The sequence below is a fragment of the Cyprinus carpio genome, chromosome B24 (assembly GCF_018340385.1).
Source record: "Cyprinus carpio isolate SPL01 chromosome B24, ASM1834038v1, whole genome shotgun sequence".
Taxonomy (NCBI): domain Eukaryota; kingdom Metazoa; phylum Chordata; class Actinopteri; order Cypriniformes; family Cyprinidae; genus Cyprinus; species Cyprinus carpio.
This window is the reverse complement of record NC_056620.1, coordinates 11,925,371-11,945,131: the sequence shown is the minus strand read 5'-3', so window position 1 is coordinate 11,945,131 and position 19,761 is coordinate 11,925,371. Positions and strand designations below refer to the sequence as shown.

General features: G+C 37.5%; 2 protein-coding genes across 3 annotated transcripts; both read right to left on the bottom strand.

Moving 5' to 3' along the window:
• Positions 1 to 17: 17 nt before the first annotated feature.
• LOC109066954 (histone-lysine N-methyltransferase EZH2) lies at positions 18 to 14,552 on the bottom strand. Of its 2 annotated transcripts, none has more exons than XM_042751845.1 (20): positions 14,173 to 14,552; positions 12,426 to 12,549; positions 12,087 to 12,215; positions 11,719 to 11,838; positions 11,527 to 11,647; positions 11,063 to 11,242; positions 9,066 to 9,168; positions 8,763 to 8,926; positions 8,570 to 8,667; positions 7,435 to 7,678; positions 7,050 to 7,219; positions 6,749 to 6,843; positions 6,554 to 6,594; positions 6,307 to 6,432; positions 3,410 to 3,588; positions 1,814 to 1,909; positions 1,643 to 1,724; positions 1,482 to 1,562; positions 1,313 to 1,397; positions 18 to 1,221 (listed from the first exon to the last, which is right to left on the bottom strand). In XM_042751845.1, the coding sequence occupies exons 2-20, from the start codon at positions 12,540 to 12,542 to the stop codon at positions 1,161 to 1,163; spliced, it is 2,292 nt and encodes a 763-aa protein (XP_042607779.1). In that variant the 5' UTR covers positions 12,543 to 12,549; positions 14,173 to 14,552; the 3' UTR covers positions 18 to 1,160. The 2 variants fall into 2 exon arrangements, with proteins under 2 accessions (XP_042607779.1, XP_042607780.1); XM_042751846.1 differs by having other exon boundaries at positions 12,432 to 12,549.
• A 1,430-nt stretch (positions 14,553 to 15,982) lies between these two features.
• On the bottom strand, positions 15,983 to 19,715 carry pdia4 (protein disulfide isomerase family A, member 4). The gene is made up of 10 exons (XM_042751847.1): positions 19,410 to 19,715; positions 18,990 to 19,158; positions 18,688 to 18,893; positions 18,408 to 18,546; positions 18,081 to 18,286; positions 17,844 to 18,002; positions 17,581 to 17,732; positions 17,196 to 17,352; positions 16,836 to 17,069; positions 15,983 to 16,617 (listed from the first exon to the last, which is right to left on the bottom strand). The coding sequence occupies exons 1-10, from the start codon at positions 19,495 to 19,497 to the stop codon at positions 16,202 to 16,204; spliced, it is 1,926 nt and encodes a 641-aa protein (XP_042607781.1). The 5' UTR covers positions 19,498 to 19,715; the 3' UTR covers positions 15,983 to 16,201.
• Positions 19,716 to 19,761: the final 46 nt, after the last annotated feature.

Here is a 19,761-nt window from a genome sequence, read left to right as displayed (position 1 = left end):
AAACAGTACAGCAGACAATTATTTTAAAGGTTTATTTTCTCACATTTAACAAGTCCCTGTAAACATTTGAACAGCACCTTGTAATCGGAGGCATGGAGATGGAGTGGTCAAAAACCCTCAGGAAAGAAAGAGTAGAAACGAGGTTCAGAGGAGAAATATGAATTAAGAGGAGCAAAACAAAAAGGAATAACTCCCTAATATTCACTAGACAAATCACAGCAAATGACAGCCATCAATAAATTATAAAACTTGTTTACACGCATAAAATAAATAGGGACTTCTGGAGTCAAGCCTGGTATTATTGCTTTGATTTGATTAGAAAAAAATTGATTGTTTTTTTTTTCTTTCACGTAACCAGGGACAAAAACAGCACCTTAATCTAATCTCTTTACATTTAGTGACGTCTAAAGTTCATAGCTGCAACTGTCTGGATAAACATTACAAAACAATGTACAGTGAGGAATAAAGAGTTACCTGATTCCACTCCATTTGAAACCTTTGTTCATGCACACAACAATTTGAGTACACCATTCAACATTTTAGGAAATCTAATTCAAGAAACTATTCAGTGTTCTTTAAACATGTCAAGGCACCGCAATAATATGATACTGAGTCTACCCTCCTTCCATAAATCAAGTTGTTTTGTTTTTACAGCAACTGTGCATTGACACCAGAAAATGCATTTAATACCTCTGCGACATGGTTCTGGAGAGATTAACATGCAAAGCAGTGACAGTGGCTTTGGTTTCCACAAAGAACAAACGTTAAACCGTGGGGACTGCATGATATATGTTTTTGCATTACAAACTTACAGCTGGTTTAAATGTGAAATTTGGTCCAAAAGTATAGAAGAAACTGTCAAAATTAAAAAAAAAAAACAACTACAATCCAGATACAAAACAATAGCCCATTAGAAAATGGCACTGTACTAAAACCTCAACTGTAAACATGACAGAATGTTCAAGTTACTATCAGAAAGTGTATCCCAGAGTAAGCCTGTTGGTCGAGTGTGAAAAAAAAAAAAGGAAGTTTTCAAAATATCAGTTAAAACTTTTTCAAATAGATGCCCTTGTCCTATAAAACTGTATCTAAACTGGACATGCATGTGGAGAGAGAATTCCTGAAGAGTGTAAGGCATTTGTTGAAGGAGGTAGATGGCTTTATGGAATTTCCATTTCACGTTCAATACCTACGTATTTCAGAGCGTCAGCTTGACTGTATCTAAAAGAGATGTGTAAACATCAGGTTAGATGATTCAAAAGCCCCCTGTTCAAAGAAAGAAATCACCACTACACTTTTTTTTTTTTTTTACCTGTAGTCAAAGAACAGTTCCTCTCCAGTCTGTATGGCTCTCTTAGCAAATATGCCAATCCTGTGATCTCCATTAACCATCATCACTGTGAGGACAGACAGGAAGAGACCATGACATCACATTATACACCCGAGATGATCCTTTTAGTACAAGATTCTGAGTGACTTACCCTTTGCATAGCAATTGGGGTTCACCGAGTGGTTGGCAAACCTGATCTTGTTTCCTTTCCTAGTTGCATCAACAACAAAATCTGTGGGTGAAAGGTGGGAGGTTGTCAGCTAGTGAGGGGGCATGTGAACAGTGAACGTTTGCGAGAAAGAGATTAGTTACCGTTGTTAAGATTGAACAGGAAGCTGCACATGTATTTGTCATACACCTTGCCTCTGCGGTCTGCCTCATCCTGGGAGATGATCTAGCAGGTAAAAATAGAAACACGTCACACAAAAGATATCATCGTGAAGTCTTGACATTTTCTTTTTTGTTGTTTTTTATACATCTCACCTCCCCACAGTACTCGGAGATGAACTCATTTTTCTGAACAGGCTCTTTGATGAAAATTCCCCATCCGGCCACATCAGACGGAGCCAGTAGCAAGTGTTAAAAAAAAATGAAGAAGTGGCATAAATAACAGGTATATGATCAGCTAGAGACAAAAAATATGACCACACCTCCAGCAGTCATTATTAAAAATATATATTTTAGCACATTAAAAGATATATATTAAATTGTAAAAATACATACTGTCCTGTAAAAAAATAAAAAGCAGCATTTAATAATCATGACAACAATATAATAATTATAATAAAGTACTATAATATATTATAGTAAAGTATATAGAGTTATTATTATTATTATTATTATTAAAGTATCTGCCAAAAGTTTGGAAACATTACAATTATTAATGCTCATCAAGGCTGAATTTATTTGATCAAAATAAAGTAAAAAAAAAAAAAAAAAAAAAAATATTACAAATACCAAAAAAAGGTTTCAGTTGTAATTTATTATAAAATGTTATGTTATTCCTGTGATGCAAAGCAGGATTTTCTTCATCATTACTCCAGTCTTCAGTGTCACATGATCTTTTAGAAATCATTACAATTTATTTGCCTCCCAAGAAACATTTCTGATTATTATCAATGTTAAAAACAATTTTGCTGCTTCATATTTTGTGTGGAAATTATGATGCACTTTATTTTTCAGGATTTTTTGATAAATATAAAGTTTAATGAACAGCATTTTTCAAATATATTAATTCATAATGCATTTATTAAATATAAAATATTTTTAATGTCTTCACTCACTTTTTGTCACTTTCATGCATGATGTATAAAATTATGAATTTCTCTCTTTTTTAGATATTACACAAATGTTTGAGTGGTATCATCGTTTCCACAAAACTGCAAAACTGTTTTTAACATTGATAATAATGAGTAATGTTTCTTGAGCAGCGAATCAGCATATTAGAATGATTTCTGAAGGATTATGTGACACTGAAACTTTTGTAAACAACAACAGATTTATAAACGTTTCTAATGACGAATGTTGCGTTCCCAAATGCACATTAAAGCGGCTCAAACCAAGCGCAGCACTAACAGTGGATCACAACTAAAAACAGTACTGTAACAGCAGACAAGTAGCGCGTCACACTACAGCCTATTATAGAATTACAGCACAACCGTTGTGAATTTTATGACAATCTCAAATTCTCACTGCCATTCATATAAAGTCACGGTGTCAAGTAACACGTTCCAGCACTGATTCTGCTCGCGTTTGGCGCTTTGAATCATTTGAATGCTTTAACTGTCCTACAGATGGAGCCGCAAGCTCCTGAAGCACACTTAGAACCATTACGTCCATGGTGTTTCTTTTCGCAGTTTATTTAGGTAATAGCTTAAGGTCATTTGCGCAATTTCAATCATCATGCAGTAACCAACCTACACCCCCCAAAAAAACAAAAAAAACAAACTCGGATCTACGCATATCACATGGGGCATCCCTCAGAGGTCGGAAATACGGAAAAATCACATCCATGAAATAATTAATGTTTTGTTTATATACGAGGAAAACTGCATTTACTTTCATTAAAATTGAATGTACCTTCTTTGCTCCTCTCTGAATACTACAGTTCTTGCAGGAGACGTTTTTACTGTCCCAGTGTTCAGCCGCCCCACAGGTGAGGCACAGGTCAGGGTCACACTCTCGTACGGCAAGGTAACAGGGACACTGCTTGGTGTTACACTGAGCCTTACAGCGGCAGCCTGGAAACCGGTTCTGACCTGTACAGACAGAAAAATCCAGTTCAAAACAACTCCTGCATCCAGACCTGACCATTTCAAATCAATCTCGGCTGATAAAGAAAACACTTCATATGAATGCAATAACTTCACCTTGGTTATAAAAGTTACATATTAACTACATTCAGTGGCAATCATTAAATGCAGGAGTTCTGCTGAAAAACTCTTCTACAAAAATACTACAGTATAGGTCAAAATAAAAGGCTTTTTATCGCCATCACGTTTAGGGAATAAGAAACGATTACTCAATCTTCCTCTTTTCAAGAATCCTCAGATTATTTAATTGTTTTGGTGTAAATTGGGTGTCACATTGATATCGCATGCCTAAGCTGCCTGACTGGTGATGGGCTATGTGTATGTCTCTATATACACTAGGGATGTCAACGATTTATCGGGGATCGATTAAAAGTCAACAAGAGATGTAATAAAGGCTATCGATGGTCGATTAAGCAATTTCATTTTGGGGTTTGTGCTGCTCATGCGCAAAAGTGCAAGTGGCTGTGAGTGAAGGTGACGTGGCTGGATTTTTTGCAAAAGTAATTCACTAATGTACAAATTGATCTGAACTTTAAAAGTACATTAAAATGGAAACGATGCAAAGTCCTTCAACATGGAACGCAATAGAAATTTACTAAATAAGTCTTGTTTTCCCAGATAATCGTTTCATATCAAGCTCTGGGCTTTGACAGAGCCCATATATTTATGCATACATATATATACACATATACACATACATATATATATATAATTTTTTTTTTTCAAATTTTCTTATGTTTAAACTGCTTTAAATTACTTTTTTTTTCACATAAATCTACACTTTTTTTTCCCTTACTTGTTAATTCATGGCCATGGTCTATGTTTCCTTAAATGCTTTCCTAGATAACCCTCGATTTAGCTAAAATGTGTGAATTAATTCATGAGTAGGGCTGCCCCCTAATAGTCGACTAATCGTTAGTCAACAAATTTTATTAGTTGCCTAGTCGCAGAAGAAAAAAAAAAACTCAACAGGCGAAGTCACCCAGTCCGTGAGTAACAGATCGTTAATGGCTAGTCTATGGTAATGCAGTACATCGGGCAGGACATCCAAACGCTCGCCTATTATTCATCGACCTCAAATATGGCTTATCATCTGAAATATGTAAGTATTAGCAACTTTACATGGCCACTCAATCTAATGTTAACCTAAAGAAATGCGCGCTGTTCAAGTGTCTGTGCGGAGTGTAGAAGCAGAACACACTGCAGGACAGATGGAGGCGCCGGTATACTCACTTACTCCTAAAATACTCCCTCATTTTTGGTCATACAGATAAGAGTAATACATCTTTCAAATCTGTAAAGACTCCATGTTTATTTGTGTGCACTTACAATACCGTGCTTTTGTAAAATATTAAAAGCAAATGTGATGCGCTTTCTGCCGTCTCGGTCTCTGTGAACTTGAGCACGAAACTCTGTATATATCTTTGCCTTACAGACATTAAAAATTTATCTATAGACAGTGAATTGTCTACTTTCAAATGAACCAATTCAAATTTAAAACAAACATTCTCAGATTATGTAATCTGTAACATGCATAAAGGGCGCATATACTACTGCGGAGATGACAGCTTCATCTCTTAAATCAAAGCAAAGCACAAGTTTATCAAATTATTAAAATGTTAATCCTTACTGTTTTTCCCCTGACACATTAATAATCTTTACTTCTGTTGGTGTGCTGTGGAAAGCTGTATGCATGTATTTGAGCGCTTATTAGGCTATGTAGGCAATTAAATGCTCATTATAAAGATTTAAATAGTTTATTAATAAACGTGCGATTAGTCGACTAATGCTTTAAATGAATGACTACTGGTCAACCAGAATAATCCTTAGCAGAGGGCAGCCCTATTAATAAATAGGAATGAATTCTTAATTCATGGCCACAATGTTTACCACAGTAAGAGATGCGAAAACAGGGATTAAAATGAATGACAAGAAAATAAACCTGTGAAATTAGCAGGTGAGACTTGGAGAGGTGAGGATTTGGGAAAAGAAACAATATTATTAAATTCATGGAAGTTCATAACCAACACGCAAAACAGAACAAAGCTGCGTATAGGCTCGAACAGCATGAATCCAAAAGCATGGTCATTGGTCACGATGTAACATTTGCCTGCTTACCAATTATTTCTCTTATAAACTAAGCTTTGTATCTAACTTGTGTCACTTGTGAAAGCGGTTCACTGACCGCGTGGCACAACCCCACACGCCAGTCAAGTTTGGGATCATTTTATTTTAAATGCCGATGTCAATTGCAAACATTGTGATTGTGTTTTAAAATACAACAACGAGCACCAAGAAACCATTTTAAATGGCGCATTCGGTCTCCGTGACAGGATATGAAACAGCCAACAAAGTAAAATGATCCCAAACGTAACTACAGTGCACTCTCTTAATTTTATCAAATGATCATAATCACATCTATTCATTTTACAATCTAGCTACTAGCCTTTTATTTAGACTAAAAACCCCTTTCGTTCGGGTGAGGAAACTTGCGGTTTTTTTGAGTGGCATTTGCACATCTTGTAATGCTGGTTACTATCTGCCACTGCAATAAATGCTTTTTACAGTGTTAAGGTTAACGATTAATCGATTAATTGATCATTAATTTAAACGGCGGTCGATCATGGGAATGATCGAAAACTGACAACCCTAATATACACTCACATTCCGAGCTACACTGGCAGAACTTCTCACAGAAGTTTTGGGCAGTGACACAAGGGCAAGAACTGTCACATGGCTGGCGTGGGTGGTCACATGGCTGGTAATTGTACACATGATTGGAGGAGCCATCTGCAAGCAGAAATTTCACATATAATGAACATTTATACTTGCATTTTACTCAACTTTCACAATAGTGAAATATATTGCTAACCAAAAGTACAAGCTAGAATCTAACTTGAAAGACACAAACCTTTCTTTAGTTGAATTTTCCGACAATGAGTGGCCCACAATCTAGAAGAACCCAAGGAAGCACCACAGGGTAATAGATGATTAACAAGCACCAATCATAATAGTTTGATTATTTTAATTTAATATGATTATATCAATGAAAGTGACAAAAAAGTAAAAGGTAGCCAGACTCTTTTAAATATCACTTAACACACACCTGTGTTTCCTCTTCTTCTTCCTTTGAGGAGTGTTTTCATCCACCGCAGGTGCACGTGCAATGATGCTAGATTCTTTTACCCTGAATTCATAAACCTGCCAAAGCCCAAAACAAGAAATACTCCTAAAACATGAATCTATTTCAGTGTTTGTTTAATTGCGGTTTGTGATAACTTGCATTTACCAAATCTTCAAATATAATTCCACAGCAGTTATGCATAGTTGTCTTGCATTAAACAGTATAAATAAACACTGCAATATGTAATGTGATGGCATAAACCCATCTTCTCAGGTGTGTGTACCTGTCTGCAGGTCTTTGTGCCGATGAGTCTGGCGATAGCGCAGAAGTTGTCATAGTAAGTGCCGATGAGCACTCTGAAGAGAGATGCCTCAGCGCCGCTCCAGTCCACATTCTCAGGAGGCTCTGAGCTCAACTTCAGCTTCACTGGAGTCTGACAGCGGGAGTTTGCCTCTGTACAAAAAAAAAAATTATTAAATGGAAATAAAATCTAAAACAGCAGGAAAACTGAAATAAGCAAATACATTTTCATGACTCCAAAACACTAATATACAATCAATTGTGACATTACTATATGACTTTTTTTATTAATATGATTTTCATGGTTGACAGCACCCAATCAAATATTCCACTGATAGGTTATATTTTTATAGACCCTCAATCTCCACCTGAGGAGCTGGTGGTCTCGTCCTTTTTGTCATCATCATCTTTATCGTTACAGTCGGTTCCATCTGCCCCTCCCTCTCGGTCACTGTCTGTGTCTTTAGTCTCATTGTTAACTGTTGGGGTGCTGGGTCTGCTGTTGCTGTTGCTGTTTGGGAGTCTCCCTCTGCGTCTGCCCACTGTGCGCTTAGAAGGGGTCTTGACACGCTCAGCAACCACACCTGCTGGGTATTCCCTAACCATGCCATCCTGAAGAGATACGTATGCCAGGGTTAATCAGAGTGAAATTCAGAATTAAGCAGCACTTCAAATGTGTAAAACCTGTGATGCAAACACTTTCACACAGAAATCATGACTGCACTTGCAATTTTGTGCCATCTCAAACCACACAAACATATCAAGCCTTCTAGGTTAACAATATCTTTCTCAACCCTCTACGGACACCTTGGCAATTGAATCGCCATTGGCTATTAAATTTTTTAGCTTACTCCCCAGACTGCCATATATATATATATATATATATATATATATATATATATATATATATATATATATATATATATATATATATATATATATATATATATATATATATATATACATACATATACATACATATATATATATATATATATATATATATATGGTCATTCAGTGTTTCTGCAAAAAAATATTGGGAAAAAACTAACAAAATTCTGATAAGATAATAATGATATGAATTCTACTAATAAGAAATAATATATAAAACGCACTAAGGATTAACTCATGAATATTAATCAGGTTGTGTGCGTTCGCTCTGAAATCAATGCTGAAATCAATACAGGGACGATAATAGGTGAGCGCCAGCCAATGAGATTGCCGTTTGCACATTAGTTCCGCCTACTACCGGAAAACCCGGCAGTTCTTAAAAGCTGAAGAATTCCAAAGGAACGCTGTTATATTGACAGGGAAATACAACAAAGAATATCGTTTACATGTAGTGCATCAATTCTCTCTCTGTTTGTGTGTGAGACAATGCGACGGCGAGTCGTGCACCTTCATAATTTAGTCGTCCAGGTGAAGATTTAGTCGCATATGCGAGTGATTTACTCACAATGTAGAAGGTTATTCATTTTAGAAGGAGTGGAGAAATGCACTTGCCTGAACCATATACATGTAGCAATAAATGCCACATGGTTTGCTGTCCACCAGATTCTCCATATTCTTACGCTTGTATGTGTTTGGAGTTGCATGGAAAGCTGTAAATCAAAAGTAGAATGCATTTATAGAAAAGCAATCTTAAATGGTTTATTTTAATTGCTAAAGGACAGCATTTTGAGGAATAATTGCTTACGGTGAAGGAAACAGTCGTATTTGAAGCAACGCCTGCAGAAGAGTGTATGGAAGGAGTGCAGACTCTGCTCTCTTTGCACTGATTTAGCATTTGGTCCATCAATGTTGGGGGTGCATTCAGGAGGAAGAGCCCCTGGAAGCTGCTGCTCAGTGAGTTCTTTATATCTGCAAAAAGACAACATTTCTCAAAACATGATCACCACCCATCAAATTTCAACGCTAATGGAAGCTTCACATTATTTAGCATTTAAGTTCATCAGAACCAATGAAAGTTCTTATTCAGAGGAGTTGATATCTAACATACTTTTCTTTGAGTTCTTCAGTTGAACCTTTATCAGGAAACATGGAAGAAATGGCTTCAAAGATTTTATCAGAGGGAAACTTCTTTGATCCGTCATTGTTGTGACCTGTTGCATACAATAAGAAAGCACAGAAACTGTATAAGACTAAATAAGAGACCGTAAACAAGGCTCTAGACTAACTTTTTGCACTGGTTGCACTGGTTTCTTAGGTGCACCAGCACAAAAGTTAGGTGCACCGCATTTAACACCGCAGTTTTACGACTTGTAGCCTAAATTATTAACTAACAATCTGGTCAATATAAAGTTCTTTATTTGAAGCAAAATTCTACAAGAAAGGTAACTTACTGAAAAAGTGTTGGTGCTTAAAGTGCTTCACTGAGCTGAAATTTAAACTTAAAACATCAAGATAAATGAAATAAAAAGAAAATCTAAATTAAGTGTTTTAAGAGCTTCAAACTGAACATCTCATGGCTCAACGTCTTATGGACTATCCATCATTGCAGTCACATGCCCCTCAGATGGCCAACTCCTGTAGTTTGGCCTTCTTGATCTTTGGCTAAACCAGCTGGCCACACTCTCTCTAGCAGCAAAATCTTCCAGACTTGGCCCCTCTACACTGATTCTTATCAGATCTTCCACTGTGTCTGAATGAATGGATGCTCTAGTGTCTGATTTGAACAGCTAAACAGCCCCTAAACAGCTTATACTACTGTTTCACCTATTAAAATAGTTCAGTTTTGTATGTAACAGCAAAGTGATTATATTTTGTTCCGTTTTTTTAATAAATTAATCTAGAAAAACGTTTGGAGCATTTTTGTTTGTTAAATATAAGTTTTAGTTTTTTTTTTTTTTTTAACGACCAAGCTGCAGACAGTGAGCCTAAGTTTGATCAATTTAGCCTTCTCAAATCATCACGACTTGCCTAAAATAAAATCTATAGATATAAAACAGTTCAAGCATATAACAACGTTTAAACGTTAGACCAAGATAAACCGAAACTCAGTGAAAACATTCCTCACAGACATGATAAATATATCTACAGAAAGCTTAAAATGACTACTTAACAAAATAAAACAAATCGAAAACAAAAACTTTCATTATAATCATAATCCGTGAAGATGCACGTCTCTCTAAAGTAGCATCTAATGAGGAGATGAGGAGTCAGGCTCGGCAACTTCATGCTTGCGACACAGACTCAGAAAACACTAGTTTATTAGTAAATAATTCAAATATCTCCTTACTATTTCCCCCTGTCACATTTATGGTAATTACTTTTGCCAGTGCTTTTTAAACACCGTCGAGCCGCTCTTGACAGTCGCGGTAGCATGGTCTCGTGTTGTTTCCACCAGCGTGGCAATATTTTTTTCCTCACTAATTGATGGATGTCTAAAATATAAAAGTAAGGAGAAGTCTAAAACAGGCAGGAGGCCTGGCCCACATCTGAACTATGATGTGAAAATTGGCCCGAAGCCCGGCTCGAGGGGCGTAAAAAAGTCGGGGCCCCGTAGGGCTCGGGCTGAAATGCAGGGCTCTAGTGTCTGTTGTTGAACCACAGGGAGACTTTCAGAGTTTCGGAGACTTTTTTTTCCCCCTTGAATGGCTGGTCTCACCGGTGCGACCTATGATTTTTTTTAGTCGCACCACTGAGAAATTAGGTCGCACATGCAACCAAATTGGTCGCACTCTAGAGCCCTGTGTAAACCACATGCAGCATGTAATAAAATTCCTGTCTATTGTCAGCACTAAAGGGCATGTGATTTGTTTGGGAAAAAAACTATATTGCACTGGACAAGAAAAACATCTATTGTCCCAAAACACATATAAACACTACAGTCCTGACATATGTAACACTGTTGTTGCACACTGCTGTAAATCTTTGAAACTTGGTTATAAAAAATAAAAAAAATCAAATGTAATAAATTTTAACTGCTCACAATCTGTATCAAAACTAGATCTGTTTTTACATACTTTACACTAAAAATCATTTAATTTATATTACTTTCTGAATTAAGCTGGTCCTTGTGAGAGTCTTCAGCATCATCTTTTCCATCACAGAGGTCCATCTTCTCAAACTTGCAATCATGCTGATCCTCGTCTTCATCATCTTCCTCATTATCACTGTACTGATTGAGTGCGTTCACTAGCTCCACAAAGATCTCATCATTTATGAAACCACACTCTACACAAAACAGAAAAAGAAATCAATACCCTTTTCAAGAGAACCTGCAGTCCATAGGGCTTTTTGCAGCTGCGTATATGTTAGCTCAAATGTGAATCAATTCTTAAAGGGATATTTCACCCAAAAAATGAAAACTGTCATTATTTGTAATACCAAGCCTGTGTGCTCTTATATTGAGGAGTAGAGTATGAAAAAGAATACATTTTAAATCGTCTCCCAATTTGTATTCTTTAAAAGATCAACTAGATCAAATCTTATAAATCAGGGAAAAATGAATTCCTGACCTCTATCTCCATGAACTTTTCCATCATAATTTTTAATAAGTTCTTCAATGAAGGTGCCGTCTTGATCAAGGATTTCATCACCCATGTAAGGGATGTTGTGCAATACGGTCTCATCTTCAACCTAAAACAGAATACAAGATCAAAGGTGTGTTTTTTGACTCTTGCAAATGTATATAAGAAATTTGGTTTTACCATGAAGTTTTGCTGGAGTGGAGACCAAGAGTACATGACAGGCACAGAGGCCACAGCATTCAGTGTTTTGAGAGGAATGACTTGTCTGGAGAACTCAGAGAAGCCACTGTCAACAGTGCACTGCAAAATATTTCAGGCGTGTCAGATATAAGTCTATATACTTAGATATTTATAGGATAATGAGCATTGACTCTAAACACCACAAGCACCAAATACACTGCAATTAATAACAAAACACTAATATACATTTCCAAAAAGCAAACAGAAATGAGATAAAGATAATCAATTAAATTGAGGAAAATTACAAAAGCATGGATGGCATTAAACATGCACTTCAGGAGAATCTGAATTAGGGGGTTTGTTCTAACCTCTCTAGTCCCTCGCAAGGAGCTCACAGGTGTCATAATATGAACAGGCTGTATCCGTCTCAGTTTCCATTCCTGGTTCAATATGTCTGTACGCTCCAATATCTTCTGTCTGTTGGAGCTAAACATGCTCTGTACATCAAGAAAACACATTTCAACGTGAGACCATTGTATAGACATGCAGGGCAGGCAACATGGTAATTCTCATGACTCTTTTTATCATTTGTGAAAACATAACAACAGTGCATTTGCACATTGCATATCACGTGACACCTAAAAGCCTGACCAACACCAAACTCTATACGAGCAGCTTAATGTCTGCTGTATTAGCCCATGGATCACCTTGACCTCGTCTGCCCTCCTGAAACGTTTGAGCTGCCGCAGTCGCATGTACTCAGACTTCACTCTCCGCTTCCAGCAAACAGGACCCTTCTCCGATTTCCTCCCGGTCAATCCCATGGCTTCCCTATTCACATACAGTATATTTAGATTTCATTATGACTATAGAAACATACAACATGGAGGTTAAGTGGTTTTGTTTTTTTTTTCCTTTTGGATAAAACAGTTTTATCCATAAACTATATAAACACATGTACACCAGTTAAATCATACAGTTTTCCTATGCATTAAGTGACTGATTAATTCCATCTTGCCAGATGGCTTAAAAGTAATTACATGTAAGATCTATTTTTTAGGATTTCTGTAGGTTTTATGACAGTAAACCTGAGACTTATAAGACCAAGTAAAGAACATGGAAGTACCTTTTACTGTACCTACGGATTAAACTAACTGCAAAAAATTTTGTCTTGTTTTTCAGTGCAGATTTCAAATTAAGATTTCTCAACAAATTCTTGCAAGCAGAAATTATATAGGCCTAAAATATGCTGAATCAAAACATGTAGAGTTCTGTACTCTAACCATATACAAGTAGTATTATTATTAGTGACTCCTAATTTAGTTCTCCTCATTTTAAACTTAACTAAAAAATTCCTGAGACCACATTAAGTCTTCTGAGCTATGAAAGAGCAACTATACTTTCCTCTGGGAACCACTAGAGTGTAAAAGCCAACTCAGTTGCTGTAGATTGTATTTTAGATGTTGCGTATAATTATGTTGATTATTTGGCTGAGTATCTGAGACAGTGCGAGACAGTGACAAAGTGTCACTTGTAAGTTCACAGGTTTCCCCTCCTACAAGTTCTCCCAGTCATCTCAGAGGGACATTGAAATTGTATTTTGTATCTAAATGTACTAACATGAGAAAACTGAACAATTAAGTGGCAGAGGAAAATTAATGTCCCCTTTGATCCACGAATAAACTGCAATTGGGTGTACTTCTGCAATTGCATTAGGTAGACTTTTATTCCCAAATCTGGGATTTATGTTATCCCTGGTGTAGATGTGACAGGTGTATGAGCTCATTGGCGCCCCTGCTGGACTAACACACACACTGAAGCGAAGTCTAACTGAAACAAAACCTTATAACAGTTTTACTCGTGTTTACTCACACAACTTCACAAAATCAGCAAGTCTTGGAATGACAATTAAGAAATAAACACTGAAGAACTAACAAGAGGCTGACAACTTAGATGCTAAAAAGATTCAACCAAAAATGAAAACTAGTCATTTACTCAATCTCATGGTTCTCTAAACCTGACTTTTATCTTCCGACACATAAAGAGATGTTAGACAGAATGTCAGTCACTGTTCACTTGCAGTGCATCTTTTTCTAACACAATGAAAGCGAATGGTGACTGAGACTGTCATTTCTTTCATCCCCTTTGTTTCCTTTCACGGAAGAAAGTCAGTCATAGAGGTTTGGAGCAACGTGAGGGCTTGTAAATGACAGATTTATCGGGTTTTTTTTGTCGAATTATCCTTTAAACTTCGTTATGGTTTAACAGTAGGTTAGAACATGAACCATATGACTAGTAAACTGTCTATAATCTAACATGACTGCTGTCTTTGCAGTGTTTCAATTTAAAGTTAGTCGCTAACTGGTTAGCTGGGCTGTCTTAACCAGAAAGTAAATGTGGTTTCACTTAAACACTCAGACAACTGTCTCTTTAGTGTCTTGTTCTAGTGCCTACCTGAAGGAGAAGACCTGTCCACATCCAAACAAACGACTTTTCTGTCAGTCTGTCAGCGCCGTCCCTAAGTGAAGATGATCGGTTAAGTGTGCTAGCTAACTCGGCTAGCTCGCGGTAGAGGGTCCTTTCACCTCCGCGCGTCCGCTTTAACAATACCGGCGAGCCTCGATAAACAAAAGACAGGCGCTTAATTCGTCTTTAGTTCTACAAGTATCTGTCTGGCCAGGCGTATTTCTCTCTCTTAACTGCGGCAGACTGTGCGCGAAGTGAAATAAATTTGAAATGTATGTAAATGAGTAATATTTCCGTTTCTGTAAGTATTCAAACCCGCTCAGTCTGTCGTTTATACTCAGAAGAATTCGCCGCCCACCTCGCGCACTGCAGAATCAACGAGCGCCAAACAGATCGGCCAATAAGAACAAGCCATGTTCGAGCCGCTCAATGTTGCGATTTTTGATTGGATAGATCCTATCGGGGACTGGGCGAATCGGATGCGTGACTGCAGTGGGGGACGTGAAGAAGTTCTCTTTGTTCTTGATTTTGAACGAATACAGTTTTGTTAAACTGTAAAACGGGCGCGCAGTATGCTATTAGTAGTCTTTGGGTTTCTATCATTGCCGTGAATCATGTCAGCGAAGAACAGCAGTTGTGAATGTGTTGGCGATACAGTGTAATGCAAAGATTTAAGCTCTTTTTACTTTATTTTAGTACAGACAGACGGAAAAAACGTGCTGCAGTTGTGGTAATTACTGGGAGAACACAATTCCACACGGCCATTAAGTCGATACAGTCAACATGTCATTCTATTTTCGCATTGAACTGAGGGACTTCCTGTGGACTGTTTGGACTTCGGTCACCCGGTTCATTATGTACCACCCCACCATCTGCGTACAATAGTGGTGGGCAATCCGAGTCATTTCCGCGAGTCGGTTCTTTCGAAGAGTTCGAAAAATGATTCAGAGACTCCTACGTCATCACGTCCCCGACCTCACAGCATGGCAATTGTATCTAAAACGTCCCTAAAAAAAAACATAAATAGTCACATATTTCTTTTTTAAAAGTTAAAGTTCAAATAAAACGCTATAAATCTATTTTTTTCTTCGTATATGTATTGATAAAACCGTCACGTATTTCCCGCATGTTTTACTGTTAAATTAAACGTACACGAATAAAGTAGCCTACTTTTAGCCTCATTTTGAAACAGTCGGATCAATCTAAATGTACTAACACTTTATCGATTTTAGGCTCATTATTAGTTCTCCGTTTGGAAGCTATTGGCTCGGACAGATTCAATCCGAATCGTGAACCAACGATTCACTGAAGTCTAAACACCATTCAGAACTCTCAATACATTAAAAAAAAATTGTAATACAGGTTTAATTTAAAGCCAATTTAAAGTAGATATGATCTGACCTGAAATACTGTTTCAGGGTCCAAATCTCTACTCCATTTAAAGTGAGAACACAAATTTAACAGTTGTTTATGAGCATTATTAATTTACAGGATACCCTTTAGCTAAGCTTTTAAAAACTCACAATGTACACTACAGTCTCCAGGCTCATGGTGTCCCGGGCACTGATATTTTAACAATTCTTAAAGTATGAATAACTGTCTGGCCAACTGAGATGAGATAAAGGTCAGGATTGTTATGTTCTAGTAGTACTACAGCACAACGCAAGTTTATATATCAGAACTGTTTTTTGTTCTTTTTTGGCTTCTGAAGGAGAATTTGGAACTGAAAATGGTGATGTATAACATCAGATTTATCCTGTTGAGATATAGTAAACAGGAACTTATGACAACCACTCCATTTGTGTTTTTCATTATTTTATTTAAAAGACTTGGGAGAAATACACCTAATAAACAGTGCTTGGTTTGGAATGAAAATACTGAATGTTTTGATGGCAGAAACAAAAAGTACAAAAACAAAATCAAAACATTCTCTTATCTGAAGGTCACCAAGCCCTCCAGAATACTTCCATTCTCAGGGAACTGCATATATATAAAGTTCATGGTTTTTCTAAATCTCTTAAAGCTCATCTTTTTTCTGTGATAATTTTGTGGCATGTTTTTCCACAAATTTGCTTAATTCCTCCACGTCCCTTTTGCCGCCTTCAAATTTGACTGGGTTCTGCTTGTTGCTGCTGGGAGCAAAGTAGATTGTAGGAAAACCTTCTACTTTATAACTGTCATGAGGCACATCATTAGCACTGGCATCCATTTTGGCAATGACAAGATTCTTCTCATTCTTGTATTTCTTTCCGAGAGCTGTATAATCTGGCTCCAGCTTTTTACAGTGGCCACACCATGGTGCATAAAACTCGATGAGGACATCTTTCTTTGTATCCATCACAATGTCATCAAAAGTCTTGCCCACCACAACCTTCACTGGTCCTTTGTTGCTCTTAGGAACAGGCTGAGACTTTACAATAGGTTTCAGCTTACCTGTCAGATAAGAAAAGGATGTAGTCACTGATTTTAAATGTAATGACAAAAGTAATGCTCTCTCTAAGCTGTCAGTCTTACATTTGCATTCTTAGAAGAACATTTACCACACTGGCTTAAACTCATTGTAACAATCAGCTCTGATTAAGAAGTATTAAGAGAAATCATGTTCATTTTATTAAGGAATACATAACATGCATAACACACCAATACCTTACCTTTTTTGAAGGCCATGACAAAGCTTCGGAGCACATCCGAGTCAAATTCCTCTGGCTCCATGGCATATTTTTTCCCTCCCTCACCGAGAATGCCAACATTCACCTCCTCGCCACTTTCACTGAGTCCAAGACTCTTCAATTCATCAGCATAGTCTTCCTCATCCGCGATAGCAAATGTGTACTCTGGGAAGTCCTTCGCGACTTCAAGCACTTTGCTCCTCCAAAACTGTGTGGCTGGGTGGAAATGATAACAAATTGTGTCAGTAGTAAACAAAAGTATTTGCATTGTTAGCGACAGGCATTATCTTAATTCCTTTTAGAGTTTCAAAGCGCTGCAAGAGCCACGGCTTAGACACATACCAACTCTGTAATCAAAACTGAAGTCTACTCCGTAATAGACAACCACAAGAGGTCGTGTGGTGTATCTCTTTGCATCGTTGCTCTGCTTTCTGTGCCCAACCAAAGGTAGTGTGTGTTTCTTGAAAAATTCCTGAACTTCTGAAGCAGGTGTGGAGTCCTTTAGGAAAAACAAGGAAAATTGTTCAGGAAAACCGACTAAAGGTTTGTTCACAAAAATTAGAGTTATCTAAACTGTTAAACTATTATGTGAGCAGTGCTTCACACCACTTCACTACTGACATTGGAGCTTTTTTGCCGAAACTTCTCTGATGTTACCACACCTTAACAACAGTGTCATGCTTGCTTTGCAAAGATCTCACACAAACAATAAAGATTCAGAACTTACTTTTATTGTTAGTGAATGAGATGCTTGCTCATATTTAGACCTAAACTTCTCTGGCTGGAGCATGACTGCTTGTCCAGGTGAGGCCTTGAGGAATTTTGCGACTTCATTATTGAACGTATGCATAAATTTGTAGTCTTCTCTTAGAGAATTACCTGCAGGAACAAGGACAAGTTGTTAGATTAAAAAAAAAAAAAAAAAAAAAAAAAAAGAAAAGTTCAGATCTAATGCATTTGAGAAAGACTTCCAGACAGCATAATACACACATGCTTCTTGATAGATCTCATATGCTGCATCTTCTTCACTGGAGAAAACACCTACAATCACAGAATCTTCACCATCTCTGACGAGCTCCTGAACCTGTTTTAGAGTCTGCACCTGCTTTGATGGAGGACCAGCCTGGTCTGACATGTAATCAACAATACCTAGAGGAAAAAGAATGAAGAGATTGTCATTACGCTTCCAAATCAATCAGACAGCAAGACAATGGGTGATGGACTTACCAAACTTCTCACGGGGTCCATTGTAGTCGAAAGCCTTGCCCTTTCTGAAGATTTTAAGAGTTGGGTAACCAGAAACACCAAACCGTGTTGCTAAATCACTCTCTGCAGTGGCATCAACTTTAGCCAGTGGAATTGGAGGGGTGCGATTGCTGAGCTCTTTAGCAGCCTTCTCATACTCAGGTGCAAGTTTCTTACAGTGGCCACACCTGTTTGAATTAAAACACATGACTCTAAAAAAACCCAGACACACTGATGCTTCAGAAAGAATGCAAAGATGTAACATCACAAGTTAATAAATAAGCTGCACAGAAATCTAAATATACAAACCAGGGTGCATAGAACTCCACCAGAATAATGTCTGCATTGTTCACCACATCATCAAAATTATCCTTAGTCAAGACTAGGGTGGCCTCCGGGGGAGGTTTCCAGTCTGGTTGGGCAACTTCTTTAACCCGTTCCACAATGGCTGAAAAAATGAAAGTTAAAACCATGCGTGATCAACAACGTACCCGGAAGGAAACTGATGAGCACTCGTGTCAAATTCACCGCAATCTGATGGAAGGAAAAAAATTATAACGCCATTTAAATAAATTTTAAGTGAACTCACCACGCTCACTTCGATCCCCATCATAGTCCAGCGGCTCCCCTTTTTTAAGTATTTTGATGGTGGGATATCCAGAAACTTCAAATCTACTGCCCAGTGCACTAGCCTTAGTGGCATCAACCTTTGCCACAGGAATCGGTGGGTCATTCTCCTTTAGCGTCTGAGCGATCTTCTCATACTCCGGAGCAAACTGTTTGCAGTGGCCACACCTGAAAAAAAAAAAAAAAAAAAGTTATATTTGCATTGGCAAGATCTCTGACAGTCAATGACGTGTCTCCTACGGATGTAGAGCAAAGAAACCTTACCATGGTGCATAGAACTCCACCAGTACGGTATCTTTGCCCTCTATGAAAGTATCAAAGTTTTTATCTGTCAGGACCAGCACCCCATTCTCTTCCTTTACTTCAGTGTCATCTGCATCATCATCATCATCTTCGTCATCATCATCTTCCTCTGCAACATTTTCTGCTGAATCTAAAATGTTATAGTTAAAAAATATGAAATGCATCAAGCTAAATCAGCTCCTGTTTTCTTGATGCTTGTTTTATATAAATAGGTATTTGTTGTAGTGCAACAAAAACATGTCTATGTTCTCTACAACACAGTCTAACATGCAGTGTTGCCATAAACAACAATGCATCAAGCTAGCTAGCAATGCAACGGGTCTGAATATCCCAAAACAAACAAGCATGTTAGATATCAACAACCTGCAATAGATATCTTACCATCTTTGGCATCTTCTTCGCATCGGCTTGGCAATATGAAGTGTGTCACTCCAAGCAGCACAATGAATAGAAGGGTTATCTTCTTCATGGTCTTTAATAGTCACTCCTCCTTTAGTTTAGCTTAATGGATTAAACCGAGACACATATACTGCTACCGGTAATCAAAGTAATAAATACTGTGATAGTTATTACGCTTGCGTTAAATGCTTTGGCTCAGCTCATTACAAGTCACGCATTTTTCTCTAAATGCTTTTTTCTTGCTTCGCCTCCCCACTCCTTTACTTGAACTTGACTGACTTGCCACGCTCTGATTGGCTGGTAGAGCAAGGACTCGGCCAATCATCGGTCGCCA

Excerpts from the sequence above, each read along its gene's own strand:
- LOC109066954 (XM_042751845.1), bottom strand. The coding sequence starts at position 12,542 with ATGGGATTGACCGGGAGGAAATCGGAGAAGGGTCCTGTTTGCTGGAAG. Across the intron at positions 11,243-11,526 it reads AAAAGTTCATGGAGATAGAG|AGTGTGGTTTCATAAATGAT; the intron begins GTCAGGAATTCA and ends TGTTTTGTGTAG. Across the intron at positions 6,844-7,049 it reads GCACAAAGACCTGCAGACAG|GTTTATGAATTCAGGGTAAA; the intron begins GTACACACACCT and ends GGGCTTTGGCAG.
- pdia4 (XM_042751847.1), bottom strand. The coding sequence starts at position 19,497 with ATGAAGAAGATAACCCTTCTATTCATTGTGCTGCTTGGAGTGACACAC. Across the intron at positions 19,159-19,409 it reads CGAAGAAGATGCCAAAGATG|ATTCAGCAGAAAATGTTGCA; the intron begins GTAAGATATCTA and ends ATAACATTTTAG. Across the intron at positions 18,894-18,989 it reads GTGGAGTTCTATGCACCATG|GTGTGGCCACTGCAAACAGT; the intron begins GTAAGGTTTCTT and ends TTTTTTTTTCAG.